The 20527-nt window shown below is 30.1% G+C and overlaps 1 protein-coding gene across 1 annotated transcript; it reads right to left on the bottom strand.

The window, feature by feature from the left end:
• Positions 1–12383: 12383 nt before the first annotated feature.
• Positions 12384–17230, bottom strand: LOC125877540 (uncharacterized). The gene is made up of 14 exons (XM_049558805.1): positions 17084–17230; positions 15789–16277; positions 15417–15600; positions 15108–15328; positions 14939–15025; positions 14688–14861; positions 14373–14456; positions 14175–14228; positions 13809–13952; positions 13592–13729; positions 13308–13510; positions 13086–13219; positions 12900–12904; positions 12384–12818 (listed from the first exon to the last, which is right to left on the bottom strand). Exons 1-14 carry the CDS (start codon positions 17228–17230, stop codon positions 12384–12386), a joined length of 2499 nt encoding a protein of 832 aa, XP_049414762.1.
• Between the last annotated feature and the right edge of the window lie 3297 nt (positions 17231–20527).

The raw sequence follows: 20527 nt of genomic DNA, 5'->3' as shown, positions 1-20527 counted from the left end.
AGGGGTGGGGATAGGGTAAAAAAATTGAATTTAAAAACAAGCTTTAAAATTATTATTTTTTTGGGGGTGGTGGTTGGGGGGCTAGTTTGAGGGTAGGGACAAAATAAATTGATCTTTTCAAGAAAAAAATAGTTGTAATTTGAAGTTGGAAGAGAGTTTTGGAAAATGTTTTCCTTTAGTTTTGAAGGAAAGTCATTTTCCTTGAATTTGAGGAAAATGAGTTGATTTGGAAAACATTTTCCAAAACATTTAATCCAACCAAACATGAGAAAATTGAAAAGCATTTTCCGGAAAATGTTTTCCTTCATACCAAACACACCCTATATGAGTATACAAATTCATCGTTGACACTCATATTTTTATACAACATTTTGGTTTGGAAATTGAGCTTCTGAAGTTAAAATTAGAAATCGATGTAAAAATTAATTTACCCATGAGGTTAAAAACTTGTGTACAAAATAATTAGTTAAATCCGAGCATGAATCCAACCTTAAATCAAGAAAATAACAATTTAGAAACTTAGGACAACCCCCTCCTCCCATTTTAAACACTCACACATGGACTAAATCACAAAATAACTAATAGATTAACATATAATTATCAAATGTGGAGATAGATTGTAAATTCCTCATTAAAATCTCAAAATTTGTCAAAATAAGGTCTATAACTCCAAAATCAAGTAAGATTATGTATCATTTTGACAAATATTTAACCAAACTGCCTCATGTCTTGGCAATATTGAACCACCCATCACAATTGCAAGAAAATTGAATTTGTTTCATCCTCACAATTGCGATGACACCATACATTTGCTAAAAAACTACCAAATGACTAAACAATAACCAAACCTCATGCTCGAATCCGGTATCGACCCTTAAAACTTATCTCGAACGTTTCATATATAAATCGATCATAAAATGCATTTCAGACCTAATAAAATTATTCTCGTCTCAATTTCTCTTTCAAAGGAAATTTCTTGTAAAGTGATCATTATTCTTCCACTTATGAAATACATTTGAGTTTTTCAAGTTAGTTGTTTTATGGGTTAAGGTATTTTAATTTCTTTGATCATGAGAGCTCCCTTCTTGACTAGCCTTTGGTTTTTTTTTTTTTTTGCTAGGAGAGCCAAATCTTTTTTCTTTAGAGTTTGGTTCCTTTACTTTGGAAATAGTTTCTCACCTTTAATGCTAGTGGTAGTGATTATATTTGGAATTTTCTTGATATTGTCCCACAAATATTTATCTTGTTGAATGATGGAATCTTTTTTTAAAAAAGAATGGTACTTGTTTTATGATTGATTGTCCTTCTTGAATTTTTAGATGTGCAAGCATCTCGTCTTTCAAGGTGTTTGTCTTTTTGAAAGAATCTACTCAAATACAAAATATTAATTTGTTGTCACATATAAATTGAATGAATTAGGTTCTTTGAAGAATTATGCAAGAAGAAAATTATGGAATAATAAATCAACATAAGAATTTTACATGAAAAATTCTCTCTCAAGAGAGAAAAATGTCATGACTTATCTTCAATAGATTATTTCCAACTCTTTACTCTAACTCCAATAATTTTATGGTTACAATTTTTGTACACCTAAAGACCGACTTTAAAACACTTACCACAACCCTCAACTATATATTCTTCCTAATTATTGGTACCTCTTCTAACTTCTTCATGACTTTTCCTAGTTTATGAGTCACCTTTACACCGCAAAACCAACACCCAATACGAATAATTATAAATGTGATAATCTATAGTTTTGGAACCACAATAATCTTGCTATTACAATGCAAGAACAATATGAATAGCACTTTATAGAAATATGTTAAGGATTTGGTTCTTGTACATCTTTGTCCATTCCTCTTCTACATGATTATTATTTGTATATTATTTGTCAATCATCAAAACTTTATAAGATTTTAAATCAAGATCCAGATCAAAGCAACACAACACATAAGTTTATAATTTTTTTTAGAAAAAAAAAATACGTATCATTTATGTCAAAAATATTTATCCAACTTTCTTTATTTTCTACTTTATTCAATGAACTTTTGAAGCTTGGAATAGTAATTCAGAACACTAAGTCAAGACATAAACCATTATGATATTGACACATAGGTGGCAATTGCCATAATATGTGCAAGGTTACATAATTTTTACAGGAATATAAAAGAAATGATGAATTATTCCCGGAATTAATATGAACATGATGATATGTTTACTATTGAAACTAACCAACAATCAGCTCAAAGAAACGATATTGTTTTGTTATTTTAGTCCTTTGGTCAAGATTTACATGTTTATCCGTACCATGTGAGAGAATTACATTAAAAAGTAGTTTTGTTAAAATTAAAATGCCTCTATCGAGCCAAACTTTGTTGATAAGTATATACTATTAAAGAGTAGTTATACTAAAACTCAGGTTCAATTTTCTTTTTTATTAAATTAAGTTCAATCAATAAATGTTTGTATTTTTTTAAAAAAAGGTCTTCAGATAACGAACTATACTTTGTTACAAACTAGAATTTCTCATTTAATAAGATTGTAATTGAGAAATTTTGATAGTTTTCACAAATTGTGAGATTTTCATCTTTATGAAAAAACAGCAACTTTTGAGATCCAAATTGCATTCCCTTTTCTTCAAAAAGACCTTCACATCTCCCTAAAGAAGAAGGAAATTAGGTTGCAATTACCTAACAAGGTAATCCATAGAAGTTAGCAAATTGATCAACCATAATGTGGCCCGTCAAACCTTCTCTAATTTGAGCCTAGGCAAATTATTAGGCCATAACCTTAATTCAACTGCAGCAATTATTTGGAAAGGTACATACGACTTTGTTTTTTCAAAGTTGAATTTGCTAAAAGATAGTAATAATACTAGTCAATATTACATCAAGAAACGTTTACATTACGTGGGGTAGAGATGTGAAAATAATGTCCACATGTTCTCTATTCTTTTTTTTAAAAAAATATTCTAGAACCAAAAGTTTGACTTTGATACCAATCAATTGTCAAGATTACGTCCCACATCACAAGTTGAACTTATTTACTTAACAGATAGTGAAAGTTTGTGGTGGAATGGTAAATACTTTTTTATTTTTAATCAAATGTCTTGGGTTTGAGTCGCCTTGACTATGGAATCGCTTTTTTGTTAGGATACCCTTGAGACTTTCTGGCGCGAATATGAATGTAGTGATACTTTAATATGGATATCAAACACTAGACGGAAAACAAAAAAAACGAACTTATCTACTTATTTTATTACTATGAGACAATCAAGTAGAGCAAAAAAAAAAATTCTGTCATTTCAATTTATTTGTCTTTTCTTTTATTAGTTCGTTTAGAAAAGATACATATTTAATTTTTTATAACTCTTTATTTTTAATTTTGAGCGACATATTTATGATCACAAGATTAAAATATAATTTTATTATCTTCTATATATCTTAGTGTAAGACTAAAAGATTCAGAATCTTTTTTTATTTTCTTAAATTTTGTATCAAATATTAAAAAATCTTCTTTATTAAATTAAATAAAAAATTGAATAACTGAACCTTTGAAAAGCTTGCTTGAATAAGTAAATTTATTTAGTGACAATACATCATTTTAGTTAAATATAGTTTTGAAGAAAGCCTCCTTACTTTTAATTAAATTATTAAGTAGCATATCATGCCTTACTATAGTGTTGCTTCTTTAATCTTTTTAGTTTTGTCTTCACTTTGCTTTGTTTCAATAAGTTACAATCTCTTAAGTTTAAGTCTTTTTTTTTCTTTCTATGAAAGTGATTTACATTTATTTTATTTAATTGCAATTATTTAGTTTTATTTTCAACCATATGAAGTCATTGTTGATGCCAATTAGCTGCTAATTGTCTATGGCCACGTCTAGTTGACCTCGAAATAATATAAATCAATTATGCAATAGCTGCTTGACTCATTAAAAAAAAATCAAAGTTGTTCAACCCATGTTGTCATTTATAATATAAAAAAAAATGAATGATTTATTTGATAGTTTATGGGAAATAATAGAGTAAATAAAAACAATGAATAACTCTATAATTGATTTAAATAACAACAAGATGATGGATTAACGGTGTGATTTTTCTAAATAAATAATGCTCAATAATGATGTCACATGTGTTTACATGTGGCTAACGCAACATTAAAATTATTTATTAACCAAAAAAAATATTTGATTAATTACGTTAACTGATTGCAAAAGTCAAAATGTAACCTATAATTAATATAGGCATAATAGAGACATAACTTTGCAAGAGAAGACTTTCTTATTTATTTATTTATTCATTTTTCATATGAACAAATCTGTCCTTTCTCTCTTGCACACCCACGCGGTGTCACTAATTATTGAGATCCTGTGATTTAATGGGAAAATAGTATGAAATAACAAATATTTAATTTTATTTAAATATCATAATTAATTGTATTTCACAGCTACTGTTTCACCTATTTTGTTATTTGGCTAGGATCCACGGAGAACACAGAGAATATATATATAAACATAATTTTCAGAGATACAAACGAACCTGTAATGTATATGTATACAAATCTAGAAAAAGTAAAACGTTTTCAGAGATACAAACAAACCAATAATGTATATGTATACAAATCTAAAAAAAATAAAACGTTCCATATACGAATAATCTGATTGTTCATAATAAAAATGACAAGAATAATACAGAGATACAAATTCATGTAAATATACAAACACAATTTTCAGAGATACAAACGAACCTATAATGTATATGTATAAAAATCTAGGAAAAATTAAAATGTTCCATATACGAATCATATAATTATTCATAATAAAAATGAATCTAAACAATCTAATGAATTTTTTTCGATGACGTTATCACTAAATCTCACTGTGCGTTGGAGAAATCCTTTTTGTATCTTGATTTACATTGTACTTTTTTAGCATATTCACTAGGTAGGGAGCCTAGGTTAGTTTTATTAATTTAATAAAAATGAAAATTAGCATATTCACTAGGTAGGGAACCTAGGTTAGTTTTATTAATTTAATAAAAATGAAAAACTCAAAAAAAAAAAATTAAAAGTAAGTGTGGCTATATCTTACCTTGCTAATTCTATTGTGGCAATAATAATACCTCTACTACAACAAGCAAGTTAAAAAAATAAGAACTAGAAAGGAAATTTATATTATTCTATTACTTGCATATTTTTTATAGTTGGTGAGTCGATTGATCGTGTTTCAGATTAATTATCGACGAGTTATCGGAAGAATAATTTTAAATGGGTTATTATATCATTACATAGAAGTATTGAAATTTTTATACTAAATTAGAGGACAAAGGGAGCGTAGAAACAGAACTCCTAGTTGATCGATTTATTATAGGAAAGTTGTTATGCAATTTTGTTGATGGGATGACTTGGGATAAGGATATATCCCAATCTATAAAGAATTATAAGTATTATTTACATATAAAATTATAAAAGTTCTTTGAGTCTAATTTTCAGAACATCAAATCGCTCATCAATTCGACATCAGGGTAAAAGATTATAATCATTATTGCGGACTGTTTGAGAAGAAAAAAGGTTCAGGCTAGATCGGATTTTGCTTACTATATAAAGATGATTTTTTATTCAAAAACAGAACTTTTCATATTTCTAGAGATCTAAAGGGATTTAAGGGTGGCTGCTAGGGTCACTACAAGAGATTAAAGCTTTTGTGACGACTTTTTGTAGCGACTTATTTTATCGCCTCAAAATGAGATGAATCAGTGGCGACAAATAAGTGTTGCCACAAAATGTATAGTTTAAGTGGTGATCCTTGAAATCGCCATAAAAGATTAGATATTAGTGATGACTTCATCAATGTCACCACAAATAATCCTACTAAAATATGGCTGAAAAATTAATTGATTGCGACAAACAAATTGTTGCTATAAAAGGTCTTTTGGCGGCGATCATCGCCACTCAAGAGGATTGATGGCAACTTTGTAATTTCCACTATTTCTGTTGTTTTTATAAAGATTTTGGATGTATATTCAAAGTTTAATTATTCATGTGTTTGGTCCATTATTTATGCTAAATAAGTATTTATAGCGATTTGATATTTCCTCCATCCTATTTTAAATAGTTTAGCTCCTTTCAAAATTGTAGTCATATATTGCAAACTTTTAATAGTTGTAGAGTTATATATGAATTACTATCTATGATTAGTTTTACATATTTTGTTAGTTATTTTAGTAAAAATATATATACACATTCTATTCATCCTATTTTAGTTGTCACATTTTCATTTTAGACGGCCTTTAAAAATTATAAATAAGAAACTTACTCACTAATTTATCCTTAAACTTTTTTTAACGTACTCCCTTCGTCTCATTTTATGTGGTAGTTTGACTCGGCACGAAGTTTAAGAAAGAGAGGAAGACTTTTAAAACTTGTTGTCCAAAATGAATGATAGAAATTTGGGTAACTGTAAATCATTTCATTGAGGGTGAAATAGATATTTTATAGTTAAATTGTTACTTAATATATAAATGTGTCATTATTTTTGGGACTGACTAAAAAGGAAAGTAAATCATATAAATTGAGACAGAGGGAATAATAAATATTAAATACCTTAAAACCATCTACTTTGAAATAATCACCTTTGTGAATTTTTTAAAAATGTCTCACATCTTCCTTGGAAAATCCCCTTAGACGCTTACCTAGATTTTTGATAAAAATATTTTTATAAGGAAAAATCTTTTATTTCTAAATGGATTTCTGATTTTCCAAATAAAATTTAGTGACGATTTTATTCCATAAAACCAGAATCTTAAACAAATTTAAAATCAATACCATGTGGAGAGAATAAAGTTAAGCATATCTTGCAGTACATGTGCAATCATATAATATCTATACTCACTTAGGAGTGTCAAATTGGCAGGTTGGTTTAAAATTGAAGATATTAAAATGGATTGAAATATCGGGTTGGGTCTTGACCCGCCCAAATTTAGTTTGGGCTCAAATGGGTTGGGTCCAAATGGGCTAAAAACGGGTTGAGTCTTGACCCGCCCATTTTGACCTGATTAATCTCAATAATTTTAACATAGTGATATTTAACTTTTATAATCACAATGTGAATTTCAGCTCATGATTTTTTTTTTAAAAAAGTAACAAATGGATAGATAAATCCTAAAAGATGTTAAATAGATAATAATTCATACATTTAATATAGGAACATATCTTAGTAAAGAGTTTTAAAACGGATTGAAATTAGAGATTGAATTGGGCTTAATTGAGGATTAAGGGCAAAGGACATAAATCACATACTTTAAAGCCAAAATGATCATTTGTCCCTTATAAGTTTAAAATGACTGAAATTCCTCAAAAATTTAAAACACGGATACAATAATTCAACACTGATACATTAAATATATGGCGCGGATACATTATTAATTAAATGTTGGATATTTTTAGTTGCGCTTTTAATGGAAAATATAAACGGAAAATCAAAAATTGAATCCCATAAATCACGCCAAATCAGTTTCCGTAAAGTGATTCCCAAAAATAACAAATCAAATCAGAATTGAAAAGATTCAAATCGTGTTCATTTTCTGCTCTATTTCAACAAATCAATTCAGAATTGAAAGATTCAAAATGCGTTCATCTTCTTCTCTGTTTCAACGAAGAGGACTTCAACTGAAAATCAATTTTATTGAAGTGAGTTTAATCGGATAGGTAATGAATATATCAATTTTGTTGAGGCATTCTGGAGTTTGGGAGAGTGAGATTAATTATGCAAGATACAAGAGTGATGGGATATTGGTTGGTGAAGATGTTTCCTTCATGAACCTAGTTTCAACAATTGCGGCTGAGTTGAATACTGATGAGTCGAGAAAAAATATTGAAATACGATACATTGTAGAAGGAAACTCCTCTCCAATGAATATAATGACTGATATGGGAGTAAGATTGTACATAGAGGTGAAGAAACGCGAGATCAGATTTGGAATGTATCCCCTATGTATTGATACAATTGATAAGGATGTTGTCGATATTGAAAATTTTGATGTGTCGACTGGTTCAATCGTCTGTGTTGAAGGTGCTGAATAGGATACACTCGCTCTCAACTTGGTAGAATCAAAAAATGGTGATTTGTGTTATATACCAGAGTTAGAGGTGACGAATTACATATCTGATACAAAAAGTACAGACGTGAAAGTGGATCAATTGTACAAAGATATATACCAGAGTTAGAGGTGACGAATTACATATCTGATACAAAAAGTACAGACATGAAAGTGGATCAATTGTACAAAGATAAAGCCACTCTGATATCTGTAATGGCAAAATACAAAATAAAACATGGCTTTAATTTCAAAGTAAAGAGATCTGATAACATGAGGTATGGAACTTTGTCTAGTATATTTCATGTGTTAATGTATCAATATATGATTGTTCTGATTAATATATCATTGAAATTTGTTGAAACAGTACATAAACATTACAGGCTAAAATTATGATACACTAACTGTGTCTAGTTTATTTCATGTGTTAATGTATCAATATATGATTGTTCTGATTAATGTATCGTTGAAATTTGTTGAAATAGTACGAAAACGTTATTGTCTAAAATTATGATACAATAACTGTTTCTAGTTTATTTCATATGATAATGTATCAATATATGATTGTTCTGATTAATGTATCGTTGAAATTTGTTGAAACAGTACGGAAACGTTATTGTCTAAAATTATGATACAATAACTGTGTCTAGTTTATTTCACATGATAATGTATCAATATATGATTGTTCTGATTAATGTATCGTTGAAATTTGTTGAAACAGTAAGAAAATATTACTGGCTAAAATTATGATACAATAACTGTGTCTAGTTTATTTCATATGATAATGTATCAATATATGATTGTTCTGATTAATGTATCGTTGAAATTTGTTGAAACAGTACGGAAACGTTATTGTCTAAAATTATGATACAATAACTGTGTCTAGTTTATTTCACATGATAATGTATCAATATATGATTGTTCTGATTAATGTATCGTTGAAATTTGTTGAAACAGTAAGAAAATATTACTGGATAAAATTATGATACAATAATTGTGTCTAGTTTATTTCATATGATAATGTATCAATATATGATTGTTCTGATTAATGTATCGTTGAAATTGGTTGAAACACTAAGAAAACATTACTGGATAAAATTATGATACAGTAAATGTGTGACGTATATATTTTGATATATCATAGAGTAACTGGTACATGTTACTATACTGTTTGTTAATGTTTGATATTATATATGTGTATAATAATGATGATACATTATTGTAGTAAAGCTGATAGAAGTATGCATTCTATTGATGTATCTGAAAAAATGCAGCTACAAATTATTGGGTTTATCGGATGACTGCTGTTGGAGATTCAGTGCATCTGTTAGGAAGAAATCGAATTTATTCAAAATAAGGTACTTCAATAGTGAGCATACATGTCCGATAAGGGATAAGTTATTAACAAATGTTCAAGCTACTGTTGGGTTTATAAGTGTTGTGACAACACCTAAACTGCGCAATCATAAAAGAATTCATACACCAAATGATGTTATTGAAGATATTAAAGCACTGTATGAGATTGATATTTCATACAAGCAAGCATGGCGTGCTAAGGAGCGCACATCAGAGATTATAAGGGGTAAATCTACTAATGGATATAGACAGTTGCCTAAATATCTATATATCTTGGAAATTGTGTATCCGAATTCTTATATACGGATGCATAAGTCGGAGGAAAATAAATTCATGTATCTGTTCATATCATTAAGGCCACTAATGAGGGGGTTTGACTATTGTAGACCAGTCGTTGTTGTTGACGGTGCACATCTTGGTGGATCTTACAAAGGAACTTTTGTATCAGCAAGTACGCTTAATGGGGCAGGTATGATTTTTGTATTAGAATTTTGAATTTTTTGTCTCATAACAATGGTTACTTGATTTTGATAATTTATATATGGATATTTGTGTATATAGAAATTAACAAACATGTGCACTATTTATGAGTAGGATGCATATTACCATTAGTTTATGGAGTGGTGGACAGTGAAAATGATTATTCATGGACATGATTCTTTCAACAGTTTAAAAGTGCATTTGGGGAGAGGGAACAAATGTGTGTTGTATCAGATAGAAATGAAAGCATAATTAATAGTGTCAGAACTGTTTTTCCAAATGTTCCTCATTTTACATGCGTATGACACCTTTGGAAAAATGTTTGTACAAGCTTCAAGAGAAGCAAAAACGTACTAAGTGATGTGTTCTATTCAATGGCCAAGACTTATAGAAAAGAGAATTTTGAGAAAATGATGGCTAAAATCATTAAAATTGACAATCGGGTTAAGATATATCTTGAGGATGCTGGTTATGAAAAGTGGTCAAGAGTTCATACAACAGTAAACATGGGGAGAATGATGACTTCTAACATAGCAGAATGTATCAATAGTTGCCTTGTTGAAGCGCGACAACTACCTATAATACAATTTTTGAAAGAAGTCAGAGTTCTATTCGGTTCTTGGAACTCTAAAAATAGAGAAATAACATCCTATACAAAGGAAACATTGGGTAAGAGATTTGAAGAGTTGTTGATTATAAATGCTTCTAAATGTTCAAAAATGCAGGTATGTGCCTATATATAAACTATAATGTATCTGGAATTTGTTGTTCTTTGGTTGTTATGAGTATAAAATTGATTTAATTGATATGTGGTGAGTGTCTTACCTAATGTTGACAGGTTGTGCAATCTACTGAATTTATATATTCAATTTTTGAATGTGGGCAAAACACATTGTCTGCCTTGAGAGGAGATATATAACTGTGGGAGATTTCAGATAGACGAGATACCTTGTGCTCATGCATTTGCTGTTTTCAAGAAGAAAAACAATATAGATATACATTCATACTGCTCAGATTACTATAAACCAGCTGCATTGGCAAACACTTATGAAGATTCGATGGTTCCAATGCCGGATAAGGAGGATTGGTCAGCACCAGAGGTTGTTTTGCAAGAAATCGTATTGCCACTAAGATACAAAAGGTTGGCTGGACGACCAAGAAAAAAAGATGAAGAAAAATCCAGGTGAAAAAAAAGCAAAAACACAAGCCATTGTGGACATGAAGGTCACAACATAAGGACTTGTACTTTCTTCCCAAAAGTAGACTAACATAATTCTTTGTTAAAGCTACTTTTATGTTTCAAATACATTATATTTCAAATTTCGCTGTGCTTTCAATTTTTTTTTTAGTTTTCAATTTAACCTTGATAAAACATTGCAATATATCAAAATAGGTGTTGAAATAATATATCATCACTTGTTTGTTAATAATGTACAATATATTCTGATTGTGAAAATTGTATCAGTTTGTGTATTTCAATTTTACAATTATATAATGTATCATAAGTTAAGTGAAATGAGCCACCAACTAATGAGAATAAATTGACCAAAACAACTAGAATAGTAAAGTTGTGTTTCCTTATGAATTATTGAATCTGATACATTGAGTTATTAAAGTGCAAAGGAATCGACTGATAAATTTGAGCAAAAATTATCAGAGCATGAAAAAAGTGTCAAAGTATCGGTTCCTATCAGAAGCAATGAAAATGAATGAATTCGTTTATTTATGAATTAATAAATATGATATATTGCATTAGTAAAGTGTGGAAGTATCAGTTTCTACAAAAAGTAATAAGCATAAATGTTGTAGTGTGTTTGAGAATTGATGTATCTGATATAAGAATGCTATCTAATTTTTGTATCAAATTATATACGACAAGATTGTTCATCAATATACTTCATATATAACAGGTGAAAAAATTGAAAGTTCCGATACATTAAATCTAGAATTAATGTATCTAAAAAACGATAACACTATAAAAAAGTGTCTAAGATCTAATCAACATTGACCACATCATCTTGAGCTGGTTCATTAGAATAACTTCTATACCTTGTGGGATCATCATTTTCACTTACGTATCCTGCCTTAGCCTTTTCAGTACCATATTACCACAAAAGGGCTATATATCTTGTACAGAGGTAGTCTGAACGGAAACCAATTTTGAGAACAGGGATTCCATCGCTAAGGTCCTTAGCATAGGCAGTAACATACATTCCACAATCCCTTAAAAAAGTGAGGAATATACATTATAAAGAGAAAATAATATACATTGTAACTATAAAATAAAAGACCTGCTAATACTTACAAGCAATTGCATTGTTGTTGCATGATGTCTTGTGCGAATTCAACTTTAAATGTGACGTTTGGTTCCAAAAGCATTCCAGTTTGACTGTCCTTGTAAGCATCCAATGATGACTAGTTGGTTCGCTCAGTTTGATCGAAAAAACCACTGTCATGAAGGAAAGATGACAGCATAGTCACCAACTTTTTTTATCTCACCACATGGCTCTTTTACTCTTGTACCCATTGATGAATCGTATACGCGAATGAGCCTCTCTTTTAAAACAACAACAGCCAACACCCAATGGAACTCACCATCTGAGTTCGCCGGAATGTATACCTCATCAACTAGATGCCATGGTAATCCAGCCGGGATGAAAAATTCTTTGATTATGTTTATAATTGACCTCTCGATTGCAGATACAACAGCACCACGCGCCATGTGTTCTTGCGTAGTTAAATTATCATCAGAAGCGCTGCAGTAGTACCTATTGTATACATCATTAATAAAAGTCTTGAATAAGCAATTGATAGTGGTGAATCGGTACTCATTAGGGCTGCGCAATTTTGACTTCTTCCTTAAGTAGTACAAAACTACATCGATGTGCTGCAACATAAATTTAAAAGAAAAAACACAAAATGTTAGACTATGATAAAGCACAACAATCACAATGTCAAAAAAATGTACCTCATCTGATTTTGTATCATATACACATTCAAGATACAAAATATCAATGTATCATAGATATATTAATAATGTATATTTCTATTGTACATCATCTGATTTTGTATCATATACACGTTCAATATAATGTATATGATAGAAAATATCAATGTATCGTACATACATTAATGATGTATCTTTCTAGCATACCTGATATATCAGCATTTTTTGGCTGAGATATGGCATAAAACCATTTTTTATTCTTGGCAAAAGCAAATACAAAGTCCATGTGTTCAAATCCAAATAAAGCTAATTTGGCTCTGTATTTATCATCCATTGATTTTCTATATATATAAAAATATATATCACAATTCTAAACAAGTGAAAATAGTCTGATATGTTACTGTGTGAAAATATTAAATTGTTACTCACTCGCTGGCATGATTTTTAAGGAGGCCTTTAGAGATCCATTTGGAGTATTCGTCGAATAAATTTGACAAAAATTGAAAAGAAATACCAAATCCATCAAATGGGGAGATCGGGAAAACTTCTTCTTCAACTTTTTGTTTTCCTTTGTCAGTAGAATCAAATTCAGTCACATATGGAGATTGAAGAATTCTTGATGGCATCTGATTCTGTTGAACAGTGTTCTTTGATAGTTAATACTTGACCATCTCATTACCCAATATTTCAGTGGGTAATATACTGTCAGGTACAAATTGATGTGTACCGGTCAATGAATGTGACTTGACAGCACTCAATGGTTGAACACACAAAGGACTATGAAGACCTGCAATAAGTACGTATATAGCTTTTTGAGTTCCAGCAGAAATGGATGTCGATGTGGTAGAATCCTATATTTTTAAATCAATAGTAAGAAAATTGTATCATTCAATAACCAACAACCAGTCAAAGAAAATATTTAGAATTTACCGATGTATCAATGTTTACTAGAACTTTGTCTGGAAGTGGGATGTTATCATCAACATCTTGAACCGCAGATGATTGCTCATTTTTTTGTGTGTCAAGATCTACTACATCATCCTGATAAGCAACACGATATTTTTTGTTATAACGCTAAAATAAATAAACAAAAGATTTATACATAAAATTATACTTACAATAACTTTCTTGGATACATTCTCACCAGATCTTTGATCCTTAAATGTATCAACAAAATATAAATAATACTACTTAAGTCAAAAACTAATGTATCAAAAATGAAACAAATACTACAGTAACTGTGAATGATACATTAGATGAATAAAGTAATAGATTTATACATAAACGTGTACTTACAACTTCATCGGATACTTCCTCACCAGCTTGTGGATCTTTTGATGTATCATCAAACTATGAAATAAAAAATACTAAATAATTCAAAGAATAATATATCAAGATCAATAACTTATACTACATCATTAATGAATGGTACATTAAATGATTAACCTATGTCATATATATAAACTTAAACTTACAAAAAAATTTCTTAGATACATTTCCTGCAAGAGGAACATCCATTGTAGATAGTGGTTCCGATAGATCATCGTTGCCTCTTTTATCCTTTAATGTATCATCATCCTATGTTGATTAGAAAATCAATCAAATAATAACGATTCAACAATCAAAACTAATCTTACATTTGAAATTTAAACATATTGTAACTACTACACTTATAAATGTTTCACAAATTATTGGTTGTAATTGTATCAATTACAATAATGTATCAGCTGGTGTTGGATACTTTATTGAATATTAGATACTTTAATGAATGAATTTGATTCATACCTCTAAGACCTTGTGTTGTTGTACCTGTGTTTCTTCTTCAACCTCTACATCAGGGTTATCAATGAGGACGTTGTTGACAAACTCCATATCAATTGGAGAATTATGTTCAACAAATTGATTAGTAGTTTCAGGTTGATTCACATTATCTTCTTCGATTACCTCTTCATCCGAGATTGGAAGTGATCTGGCAGTTTTTTTCTGCAAGCCAAAAAACCAAACAATATAATTAGAATAATATCGTAACAAATAAAAAAAAATAGTAAAATAACAACTACCTTCCGTTTTATCTTCCGGACTGATTTCATCAGAACTTTGAGATTATCTTTGATAAAGACTTTAAGATCATCAAACTTATTGTCCACCTTTAAAAATACGTAAGTAATTAATAATGATTTACTGTGGAACAATTGAGAACATTGAATAATAATTAAGAGAATCACTTACATATTTCGTCAAATATTGCTTAACATATTTGATTTCTGAAAAATCTTTGTTTTCTTTGGGATCAGATGAAGGATCAGCTGAATCTAGAATATGGAATGGTTCTTTTTCTATCACAGGGGACTGCTCTGATTGTTCCATTGCTTGTTTGGTCAAAACAACTTTCTTTCTTCTCTTCGGAGGGGGAGGGGGTGTAAATGATGTACCAGATATGCGTTGTTTCACTGGAATATTTTTGTGTTTGGTCAAAATAATTTTCTTTCTTCTCTTCGGAGGGGGGGGGGTGTAGATGTGTTCCAGATACGCGTCTACTCCTCCTAACAATCTGATCCGATAGTTTAGAGGAGAAATCCTTAAACCCAGGAATGTCATCCGATCCAGCTTTTGTAGGTTTATCAGCAGACAAAGAATTTTTGGTATGAGAGACAACCAGATTGTCCGGCAACTGAAGTATAATTAACTCCTCACGAGTCGGTTGTATGTTGGTACATGCATTCTAAAAACAAGTTTGTAAAGTCAGAATAGCAAAAATAAAGGCAAATTGAAATATATAAAAATGATTGATACCTCAGTAAAAATAGTAGACATTAACATCTCAAATTTAGGCTTGACACCAACAACTCGCTAATTTAGTATCCTTGGGATGTAGTCTCCCTCCTTGACAACAATTTAGTCATTTAGAACAGATGCACATTCATACACCCACACATTTAAAGCATAGGGCATGCCACTTAAACGATACAACTGCTTAACTTTGGTTCTCTCTTTCCTCCATGACATCATTAACCTTGAAAATGCACGTTGTCCCCAAGGAAAATGTTCATATGTACCGTCTTCAACCAACAAGAAGTCATTAACATGGATGGGTGATTCAGGTAGTTGTGAGAGAACAAATGTGTTGAGGAAGTAGAGAATTCCCATGTGGAAAACATCCTGATCGTTGTCCCAATTACCTTGAAGAAAACGGTTAACAAGTCGTGCCTTACTCACACTATTAGACTTTACTAAATTCGGAAAATATTTCTGAATAAGGCTGCTCTTTGAGGTATTGGGATACTGAAAGTCATTGGGATCTCCAATGCATTTCAATCCCGTTATCATAGCAAATTCTTTTATACCGAAGCGCAAAATATTCCCATTCACATGCCGAACATGAAGCTCGTTAGGGTTATCCTGTTTAATCTCAAGAAAAAACAAACATTTGGATATTTGGCCCTGATAGTTGCAGGTATGAATGTCGGCATATGGCCCAAAAATAGAATTTGTAAACAACTCGAAAGCCTCTACATTCATGTACTTTTTCAAATCTTGTACAAAGTCATTGTTGCATGTTGCACCAAATTTCAAGTAGTGTGTAGGGATTTACTTGATAACATAACTCATAGTCTGTAAGAATCCAAAAACATAACAGAATATTATGCAAAAATAACAATCTGTTGTTAAGATGATACAAAATATAACACATTGTTAAGAAAGACACATTAATGACTGAGATACAAAAAATAACAGATACACAAACAGACCCACAAACAAAACACGTACGATACACATATAGACCCATAAATAAAACACATTATATGTAACTGATACAACATTTACTATGAAAGACACATTATATGTAACTGATACAACATTTAGTATGAAACTTGAAATAGCAGATATACATACACAGACCCATAAACAAAACACAAGCGATACATTAATGACTGAGATCTACTGAACAATGCATGTTATAACAGTTGAAATAAAATACATTATAATTTGACTTAGTTAGGGTTAGTGTATAAATTGGTTACAGACAATAACGACACATTAAATAAGAGATCTGAATTTGTGCATTTTTTGTATCATAAATTGATTAACTAACAAAAAAAATTACAACATTCGAAAGAAGAAGAACTAAAACCTAACCTCAGGTAATGGAGGTCAAGAAATTAGAGGAGCAAATTTTCGACCCTTTTTTTGGGGGTTTTACGAACGATTTTTGAAGATGAAGCAAAATCGTTTTTCTTCTTTCCATCTTTTACATTCGCCATTAACAATGGGTCGTGTAGGTTTTTGGATCTGTTCTCCTCCCAACCAGTATCTTCATAGTTATATATCCGATTAGTGTTAGCATCATCCATCTGATTCAACAGTTAGAAGAACAAACAAAAGAGTATTTCAACAGTATAAGAAGAAACAAAAGAGGATTACAAGAAAAGTATCAAATTTACCTAGAGTATACACAGAGAGATACTTGATTTTGAAGAATATTGGAAAAATCAATTGTCAATCAACTGTCAAAGAAAATGTGGAGAAGTTTTAGGAGAGAAATAAGAAAAGAATGAACTCTGGTTTTTAGCGTAGGAAAGGCCCAATATTATATCCGTGAGATTTTTTGACTTAAAAGAGAAAAAGAGGGATTTTGGGGATGAATAAAACTATTAAGGGAAAATAGTAATAAGTAAACTTAAGAGGGGGGGGGGGNAGGGGGGGGGGGGGGGGGGGGGGGGGATTTGTGTCATTTTGCCTTCTCTTAAAATGGGTTAGGCCTTGAATGGGTTGAGATTGAACTCAATTCAAATTATCTTGAGCTCAACCCTTAAAATTATGGGCGGATTGGACGGATTACCTATGTTTGGGTTCATTTTGACACCCCTACACTCACTTCATCACTATTAAGACAACTTATCAGTTAAATATTACTACTAACAAGCCGTATCGCCTTATCGTTGTTTTAAAGGTCCTCATTTTGAGTAGTTAATAGCTTGTTTGGATGGTTGTAGTACGTGTTATTAGTTTAAATATAATGTTAACTTTGATTTTTATTTAAATTTTATTATATTGTACTGTTAGGTAACAACAATAAGTCTCATTTTGTGTAACGATCGATTCGGTGTTATCGTGTCGTTACCTTCTTCTCCTTTTTTTTCATTTTGTCTTTACTTGTTAGTAGTCCTATTTTATCTTTTACCTCTTCCCCTTTTAATAGTTTTCTACCTTATATCCTACTTTACTTATAAGGTTATGCTTCCAAAATTTAAATTGTTAATATTTTTTTGAAGGTTCTCTCAAAGGGGATTCAACAGATAAGCCAAAGGAGTCTNGGGGGGGGGGGGGGGGGGGGGGGGGGGGGGGGGTGAAACCTGACCTCCCCATTACAAAACTAGGAGTGAGGGCTCATCCTTACTCTCTAACTTATCAAAATAAAAGGTAATAAGTTGATATCTTGGGCCAATCTTTAGAGCTAGAGCCTCAGCTGAATTATTTGAGCAAAAACCAAAATATGGCACTGAAAGTCATAATCATTTGTCCAACATGGTTCCTAAGAACTCCTCCACCTCTAGCACTTCCAATATTACCTTAACTAACAATAGAAAATAAATTAACAATCTATTCAAATATTGCATTATTAAAATAATACAATATGATATATTATGAAACAATAGATAACAACCAGTCAACTATGAACCATCCAAACAAAGTGTGGTGTCAAATCGCCTAACAAGGTAATAAGTTGTGAAGGGTATTGATGTTTTAACCGGCATATTTCATATATTTTCAAACTTAAAAATGGTGAAAACTTTATTTTATACATCACTTAACACTTTTAATTCAAGTTGAGAAGTCATCCAAAAGTCAAATCATTAACTCTCATCATCTTGCATTTCAAATACTATGTTAATTAACTCTATCATGAGACGTATGCAAGTGCTACATGATGGTTCAATTGAATCTTATTCGTCATAAAGTTAGATATATAAAAGTTTTTTTTTATAGATATAAATTATAAATCCTCTCAACAATATAATATGTGTAGAGAGTAATTGAATCTTATTCGTTACATAGTATAAAATAACATTTTTGTAAATATATAAATTTTGAACCCTCTCGATCGACAATATAGAGTGAGTTTTCTAGTTTGATATTAAAAGAAGTTCAAAATTTGTTTTAATACGTAGATCCCAAGAATCTGCCATTTCTCGACCATTTTCAAATTGTATAATCCGATCCCTTTTAAACAATTTGTTCGAATTTCATTTATTTTTTCTTCTAAAAATTACAATATATCATATCTATATATTATTTAAAAAATAACTTGCCAGCCCATTTTTGTTTGCTATCGTATGTCATATTAGATAGAGACATGTTATTCTACTTTGGCTATGACTTAATTGTCTATCATTATTTAATATTTAATATAAAACAAAACATTCTAATGAAATATGTATTAAATATATAAGTAGAGAATATTCATATTCATAAATATCTATATATATATATATATATTAGGAAAAAAAATTGATAGTTTGTGATTCACTGGCAATCCAGCCTAGTATCTAAAGAGAACATGTGGGGATGTCAAATAATGGGGACATATAACTGGTTCAACTACAATCAATCACCTGAGATTAAGCAAACAAATAATATATTTTATATTAATTACTATTTGTTGTTAATTTTAAAATTTATTTATCCAAATATATAAAAACAAATTGAAAAAAAATAATTATAAAATTGATGATGGAGAGGACAAAGAGTTCATGAAGACATGGAACTATTAAAGTTAGTGAATTTCCGTGCTATGCGGTACATCTCAACGTAAATTATACGAATCTTCTATCACTATTTTTTAATTATCTATATGTTTCAATTTGTTTGATTTGCTGACACGAAATTTAAGAAAATAAAATGGTCTTTTTAATTTTATGTTCTTAAAATAAAGATACGTAAAATATATTCAGGTCTTAAACATGTCAATGGAATGTTAGAATTAAAGAATTTGCAGAAAAGATAAAAGACATTTTGATAATAATTTTTATTTATTTATTTATATTTTCTTGAAAATAAAATAAAAATCAGGTGGTTATTGGATGAGTGAATTATGAGCTTTATGTTGTCAGATTAGAGGGAGCAAGTGAACTAAAAAAATCTAACAACTAGCATATCACAGATTTCTCACAAAATTCCTTGACCCTAGATACTTCAAGAAGAGCTTCAAAGCTAGTTGAACAAATGGTAGGTAAAAAGTAAGCATCTTTTGCCAGAGGCGTATCTAGAGGGGGTGTCGTGGGTACACGTGAAGCCATGCTTCCCTCTCTAGATTATATATAGTAGTGTTATATTTCTTAAAAAATATTTAAATATAGATGTGTGAACCCATATTCAAAGTATCATATAATAATGTGATGATGATTGGTTGCACTTCTCTAAGTGAGAGATAGAAATTTAAATCTTATATCTATCTTGTCTCTTTGAGTAACATTTTTCCAAGTGATTATCGATCAGTTACAGTTTTATCGTTTCAACTAATTTTTCTTTTATTTTTTTTTTCCTTTATTCTTTCAAAATTTTCAAGTGTGTTACATTGAGAATTCCTAAAAAATTTAGCATTGTAAATTTTTATATAATTAAATCAAATGTGTATATTAAAATTTAAA

Source organism: Solanum stenotomum, chromosome 9 (genome assembly GCF_019186545.1).
Source record: "Solanum stenotomum isolate F172 chromosome 9, ASM1918654v1, whole genome shotgun sequence".
In the NCBI taxonomy this organism is placed as follows: Eukaryota; Viridiplantae; Streptophyta; class Magnoliopsida; order Solanales; family Solanaceae; genus Solanum; species Solanum stenotomum.
This window is presented reverse-complemented; position numbering and strand designations above follow the sequence as displayed.